Source organism: Sinocyclocheilus grahami, unplaced genomic scaffold, assembly GCF_001515645.1.
Source record: "Sinocyclocheilus grahami isolate Dianchi unplaced genomic scaffold, SAMN03320097.WGS_v1.1 scaffold403.1, whole genome shotgun sequence".
NCBI classification, from domain to species: Eukaryota; Metazoa; Chordata; class Actinopteri; order Cypriniformes; family Cyprinidae; genus Sinocyclocheilus; species Sinocyclocheilus grahami.
In genome coordinates, this window is record NW_015505582.1 from 63,212 (window position 1) to 71,297 (window position 8,086).

General features: G+C 37.7%; 1 protein-coding gene across 1 annotated transcript in view; it reads left to right on the forward strand.

Moving 5' to 3' along the window:
- Nucleotides 1-2,180: 2,180 nt before the first annotated feature.
- LOC107550623 (dmX-like protein 2) overlaps nucleotides 2,181-8,086 on the forward strand; it is a 78,680-nt gene continuing 72,774 nt past the window's right edge. Inside the window, exon 1 of the mRNA XM_016231950.1 lies at nucleotides 2,181-2,595. Coding sequence (XP_016087436.1) covers nucleotides 2,509-2,595 — 87 coding nt within the window. The 5' untranslated portion in view covers nucleotides 2,181-2,508. The remainder of the gene's footprint in view (nucleotides 2,596-8,086) is intronic.

Sequence of the window (8,086 nt, forward strand, 5' to 3'; positions counted from 1 at the left end):
TTATGAATGTCACTTAATATTATTGTTTTATCATGTTTTGACTGTCATGTAATGTTGTGAAAGGCATGTATTATTATGCATGTCATTTAATATGAATATTATATTATTTAATATTCTGAACATTATAACTGTTAATGTTATAAATTTGGTAGCATGTTATGAATGCCAAGCACTGTTATGAATGGAATGTTATATTTACTATAATTTGAGTCAATGGGTGTTATGCAGTATTATAAATGTCATATACTATGTTTTGAATGTTATGCAATATTACAAATGGTAGGCTATAATGTTTTGAATGCATTTTGACATTTCATGTTACGAACAGTGTTGGGGGGGTAGCTCATTACAAGTAATGCGAGTTACGTAATCAGATTACTTTTTTCAAGTAACTAGTCAAGTAACGCATTACTTTTTTAATTTACAAGAAAATATCTGAGTTACTTTTTCAAAAAAGTAACGCCAGTTACTTTGCTTTCCCATTTATTGACTGACAGCTCTCCTGTCCCCATATCGGGAGAAATCGGGAGTACAGAGGCGTTGTGTGCGCTGTGTGAACATGCTACTGTAGTTCTAGACTAAATGTGAATGTGCATTAAATCATCCCACTCACAAAAAACAGTGAAATGCAAACTCAGAATATGACGCAAACCTGCAATAATTAAATATGTTAAATAACACAAATGTATCTAATTCCATTTTATTAACCGATATCTTTGCTGCTGACCTTTGATGATCCAGTTCAACCATACTAACAAGCAAAAATGACTTTAGAGAAACTAACAATTGTGCTTAGTTTTTTTATTGCTGAAGAGTGTTTCTTCTCCGGCGTTCTACTGTACAGCCGTGGATTTACTTTTGCTTCAGCCTGAGGTTTATTCATTACACTTTTTGGTGTGAAAGGGCTTTTATATTTGCTATAAATACAACTTCTTATATTAAAAACAATCAAGCCCTGCTTACATTTAAAAAGTAACGCGAAAGTAACGCGAAAGTAACGTAACACATTACTTTCCATAAAAAAGTAACTAAGTAACGTAATTAGTTACTTTTTTTAGGGAGTAACGCAATATTGTAATGCATTACTTTTAAAAGTAACTTTCCCCAACACTGGTTACGAATGCCATGCCATGCCCATGACTGTCGGTGTTATAAATTTCATGTTATGTTATAAATGCCAAGCAATGTAATGAATGCCATGTATTATTATGAATGCACTGTTATGTAATATTATATTCGCCATTTAATCATTTGTAAATGTCATTTATTGCTACACTATTTAACGTTATAGTTGTATCATGGTATGAAAGTGGTGCCATGACTGTCAATGCTGTAAATGTCATCTAATGTGTTTTCAGAACACACCAAACCGACGCGTGCAGGGGTGCTGGGATTCCCTGATCGGGATCAGTTGTAGCGTTGAGTGTGAATATGGCGTTAATTCTTTCAGGACTGTGTGAAATTGTACCCAATAATTCGATGTCTTTATCATTCACCTGCGCTCTGTGTGATCTACACTGAACTGGACACACCGAACACCCCCGCATCCCTCATCCCTCACCCTCGCTCACCTGTCAATGACCGCGTGCAGGAGACGCGTCACGCTAGTGCGCGCGCTACGAAAACATGGAAGCGCTTTAAAGGCCCTAGAAGTAGACGCACTAGAACGAGCCAACACATCCGAACGTACAACAATGAGCCTATGTTATAAAATCAGAGCGTTTGTGTTTCGTCTGCAGTTATATCAATATAATGAGTCTAAACTCAAACGCTGACACGGAAATGATTAATAGACACTAAAATGAGAGCGTCATAATAAGAGCTAGTCTTCCTCAATGGTATCATGGAAAATGTAACGCCCATAAACACAACGTGCATTAACCATGTTGTGTAGCTTTCTTTTCCTTTAGAGAATTATTCAATAAAACTGTATTACCCTTTTTAATAATATAATCTTTAATACTCCGAAACCAATCATCTTCCAGGGAGGTTCTGTAACGAGATAAAAGCTATTTCTATTTTTATTTAAATTATTTATTTATTGCTAACAATTTGAACTTAATCAGAATGATTTATACTGCTGGGGGTCCAGTAGTATAGGGGTTAATCGTCATTTATGTATAGGAAAGTTTGCAGGATCTAGTTGGTGTACATCTGCACTGTCGCTGTCATTAGATCGCGCGCACGAAGAGCACGAGCGCCGCTGAGGTGATCGTGCCGCGCGCTCCAGTCTCAGCAGCAGGAGGAGCGTATAATCCTCTCGTTTAATGTTGACAGCGACGCGACACGAGCGATTTTAACAATTCTGTGCAGGAAATCGGACACTGGGACGCATATTTCAGCAGAGCCCGTGTGTTTAAACGCACGGGGTGTCTAGAGACGGATGAGCGGCTGTCAGGCCGAACGCCGTCGGATGGGATTCCCGGTCTAGATGGAGAGTAACGTTAACCGAGCGAGCGGAGAAGCGTCGCTGCTGTAAATAATTCAACATCGGCGTGGTCAACAAAAATGCATCTGCACCAGGTGCTGACGGGAGCCGTGAACCCGGGGGACTGCTGCTACTCCGTGGGAAGCGTCCACGACATCCCGTTCACGGTGGGTGAGAAATAAACCTGCGCGGCGCGTTATTTAACGCCTGTGCGTGATCGATGATCAAGCGTGACGCGTGTGCATGCAGCCTGTGTGGGCATCATCATCATCATCATCCTCCTCTTGATGTGTGTATGGGTTCAGTGTGCCATCTGTCATCCTCAAGGTTATCTGCGGTGTGCGTGTCCCTGCAGATCAGTAGCAGGCGCGCACACACACCCCTGCGGTGTCTCTATCTATGCAAACTCTTAACATGCATGATTGTATGACATGCTATGCATGTTTACAGCCGGTTGCAACGCTCACTCACGACAATAATGATGATATGGAGCTTGAAGGTTGATGTCGGTTGTAGCTCGCAACCTAGCTAGTACCTAGACCGCATCAGACGTGCAGTGTGATGCCCAAATATGCAATCTGTGAAGGTTGTCTTAGTAGGTTATGAGACACTGCCACTGTGGTTGGATGTTGAGCCCATCAGCTGTGCACACAATGACATCACAGAGTACAGTTGACAGGCCTCTAATGCAAAGATCTAATCACTGCATGTTGTGCACTAGCAGTGAATTAGGCCTTCATCATTGAGAATGTTTGTTCAATTCAGAGCTTCTATTTGCAGAAGTACAACAAAAAGCGTTGCTTAAAGGTGTAGTGAACTCAAAACATAAAATATGTAAGTGATATACACCAAGGAATGATTGCATTACATGCATTGCATGGTTATATCTACAGTATGGTGCTAAAAAGCCCAGTAAGGTAACCAGTACCAAATACATTACAGTTGTTGTTGGTTTTTTTGCCGTTGTAGTAACTAGAGCCCGACCGATATGGGTTTTTTGGGGACGATAGCGATATTAGGGAGTAAAAAAAGGCCGATGCCGATATTCTTTGTGTATATTATAGTACAATACCAGTCAAAAGTTTGGACACTTTCCCATTCGTGTGTCCAAACATTTGACTGGTACTATATATAGAATACAGTATATACATAAACAGAATATATATACATAAACACATTTATTGCAATGATCACTCAAATGTGGTGATCAAACACTTATAATGGTGACAGAGATATGTAAGGGCATTTAACAATTTAACAATAAACTTGCGATGAGTGCGATGCACAAAGTAACGGGGTGTGTGGTTTGAATATTTATTTTACCATAGTAACATTTAAATTCTGGCTTAAATAATTTTTTTATCTCAGTTTTTATTATTCATTTAAAATGAGACAAATCTGCAATTATTTTAATCTCCAATCTGTTATTTATCAGTTCAGATAGTTTTTTAATGCTTTGATTACTAGCAGAAGACACTAACCAGTTTTAAACTCCAGTTGCGCAGATGGGGCACGTTGTAACGCTGCGTTACAATGTGCTATTCTATGACATCAGTGATGTAATTTACACTATTTACTTTAATTATAATGAGAAACAACGAGAAACAGGTGAATAAAGACTGACAGTCAATGTTTAATGTTTAGAAATTATTATTTCAAGACATGTAAAGCATTTTTGCTTGTTTATGTGGTCCGTCCCAAGCATGGTTGCAATGTGTTCATTGTCAAACTCCAAAATCAGATTATTTTTCATTCTTAAAAAACGCCATTATTTTATAATATATATATATATACTGTATATATATATATATATATTTATTTATTAACAAAATATTTTAGTTTGTCTTGTATATTTTTTTCATTCGATCAGATAAGATTTTAAACTGTCATATGGTCAAGTTACAACGTGCCCCTCAGATGTTACAATGTGTTCCACCTACGGGGCATGTTGTCACACTTCACGTATGCACTGTAATTATGAAACAAAGCGACATATTTGTACTAGACAAGTGTAAAATTACTGGGGATAAAAAAAAATATATATATTCTGAACCCCATGTGGATTTACACAAACTGAGAAAGTCAAAAAGTGTTACTTTGTGCCCCGCTCTCCCCTACCTCTGTAAATAAATACAATATAAATTCACGTCTCGCGCACTTAGTGTACGTTCCCTTGGAACTGAAATCATGGCGGAATTTCATGTGAAGTCCACTTCGCAGGGCACTTAAACCTCCTTACTGAAGGGAAAGTGTTGAATGGTGTCCTCCGAATTTGTTGCGGATTCACCGTGCCGTTACGGAGATATGGCCGTTCAAAGTTTCAATGGTATTCCATTGACTTAAGCTTTAAAGCGTTTCATCCAGGTCGCCAGTAGCAAACAATGGAGCGCACTCTGCTGGACAAACTAAGTAATTACATAATTTCAAGCATTTTATCTGCATTATATGTTCTGTAAAAAAAAATTTCATATCGGCGGCATATTCGACGATACCGGTATATCGGCGACAGGCTCATATCGGCCGATAATATCGGCAAAACGATATATCGGTCGGGCTCTAGTAGTAACCATAAAACATGCAGAATGTCTAGCAGGAATGTGATTCAGCAAGCTGTTTGGCTGCATTCCTCCCTCGCCATTTCAATCTTATTGAGCCCATCGTGAAGACTGCGGTGCGGTGCTCATAAATATCTGCTGTCAAATGATGTAGGGTAGACGACGAGCTTTTGAAACAATCAAGCTATGTCTTTTTAAGGGAAGGTGCTCTGTTGTGCGCTTTGATTAGTCTGGCAGTCATAACAGTGGCTTCCACACAGCAGAAACAAGAACTGAAACCTGTTATACAATCTGTATATTTCTCTGGTTTAATGCAGGTTCTCCATCAGAAAGTCCACGCACAAGCTTTCACGTGATTCTTTGGAAATGAATGTCGTTGACTTGCGCAAGAGCTGTGTTTGGGCATGGGTGAGCAGGTGCTGGTGAATTCTTGTTGTCAACTTTTTTGATATTGAAAGCCGCTTGTCCAACACAATATTCGAAAACCCCCCCGCCCCCATGCCATATTCCATATAAGATATTTGGTCCCACTTTATATTAAGTGTCTTTAAATACTATTTACTTAATAATAAAATGATAAATTGTTAGGTAAAATGTACCTGTTGTGTTCATGTTGAATTGTTACGGGTAAGGTTAGGGACGGGGTTGGTGGTCAGATTAAGTTTAAGGGGAAGAGGTAGGCTCAACAGAGTAATTAGAGATGTAATTACAGGATGGTATTTTCAAATATAAGTACAATATAAAAACTTGTATGCATGCACCCAATAAGTCCATTGTATCAATTTATGTTTTCAACATTGATAATAATAATTAGATAGATAGATATATTTTGAAAGGATCATATGAATACAAAAGTAATGGCTGCTGAAAATTCAGCTTTGCCATCACAGGAACGTTATATTTTTAAATATATCCACATAGACAACGGATATTTTCAATTGTAATAACACTTCAGAATATTACTGTTTTTACTGTATTGCTTATCAAATAAATGCAGTCATAGTGAGCATAAGAAACCTCTTTCAAAAACATTAAATAATCCTAATTATTTCAAATGTTTGATCGGTGATGCATATGCAATTAATTGTGATTAATTAATCATGATGTCAGTTTTTACTAAGAAAAGTTCACAAATTAAAATATTTGAAAGACATTATATTATCATAGTGGATTAGTAAAGCATTGCATAGCTAAATAGCTTCAGAAGACTTTGGGCTTGTGAGAGCTGTCAGTCTCACTTTCTGGGTGTCTGTCAAGCCTTTTGCCTTTTTCGCTTCCTGCTTACCGCATCCGCATGACAGTTTCACACAATACAGTAAACCCACAGACTGCCAAAGGAGGAACATATTAGTTTATCATTTCATTTATCTTTTGCTGTCATACAGGAAGGCATGGTGTTTTTGGGCCCGTGAAGTGGTGGGCTGTAGTGCGTGTTTGTGAAGAAATGCTAGCTGTCATTGGACATGGCATAAAAATACACCCCAGCACGGTGTGTCTGAATATGTTATGGTCATGCCATACTCAAGACTGACACACACTTTCAGTTCTGTAGACGCCTCATCCCGGGACCTGCTGGGATTAGCCAGCGGGAGTGGGGGGGTGGATCAAAGCACTAGAGGTGCCTTTGGGTTTTATTTGAGTGCTGTAACCTCACTGGAATATGATTTCATTAATAGTTTCAACATTCAAAGATGCTTGAAATATTTTATATGCAAAAATATAGCTTATGCCTGCCAGTAAACATGAGCTGATGTTTATCGCTTAACTTATGACGCGTCTCAACAAGCAGCCGTGCTTCCTGGTTCTTCAGACAAACAGCTTGTGGAAATGAGCAGCATTATTATCTATGGTCTGCTGAAGGAAAAGTTTCCCAAAATGAAAATTCTGTTATAAATTACTCACTCTCATGTCATTTCAATCTTATAAGAAGTTTGTTTATCACCGCAATACAAATGAAGATATTTTTAACGGAACTCTGAAAGATTTCTGTCCCTTAATTAAAAGTCCATTCCACCATCAAATATTGTTAAAGTAATCTAGACTCAAGTGCTTTCATTCAAGTCACAATGGCTTTTTATGATAAACAGATTTAACCCTATAAAACCTGACATATGAAATAATAGTCTCTTTTTATGTAACATTTTGTTGAACGTTTAGACAAACTATTTTAAACCGTCTAAAACAAAGGCAGTTGCTGATATTTATATGACCAAAAAGTAAGAAAAGCTTGTAATGTAAATCAATAAAATCTTTATAACAGTAAAGTAGACTACTTGCATAAAATGCATATAAATATCAGTTGTCATTCTATATATCCAAATAATATGTCTTAGTAAGATGTAATGTTGTCACGGTACCAAAATTTCAGTATCCGGTACCAATACCAGTGAAAATCCACGGTTCTCGGTACCAATTTCAGTACCAAAGCAAAACACAAAAACATGCGAATTAAAAAATTTGACTACTTTCATTTAATCCAAAACTGTGTACATATTTACAACCTTTTAAAACCTTCTAGAGTTATTCAGCCAAGAATAGGCTTGCCGCGATAGACGGTGATACCGGTGTTAAGCCGCAACAACGGTTACGTCACTTGCCCACCGCATCTCCGAACCCCACCGTCGTTTAGATTTTTTTATAGTAATAAAAATTTAGTTCAGTAAAAGAACAGACACTACAATTAAAAACTGAATGCGGCTGCTCAATGCAGTTGAACGACAGTTGCATCACAGATCAGATTTAATTTCTCCAGTGAGGAGAGTGAGTCGAGCAGACTGACAAGAAGAGTGAGGTGAGACAGACAAGACGATCGCGGATGATTTAGTTTAGAAACGAAACACAAAAGCACCTGTTTGGCAATATTTTGGATTTTGAAAAGCCGGACTTTTACCATTTATCTAAGGTGATTTTGGTAGTTTTCTTAAACGTTCGTTTCTTATTTAATTGGTTCCACGTTGTTTGCTGATTTTTACTTTATTTAAACTTTGTGTCATTTATTTATTTTATTTGACATCAAGGTGTATGCCGTGCCTCCAAGCTTTCTTACTCGTTTTGATAATAAACGTTCTACGTTTCTTATTTATTTGGTTATATATTATACATG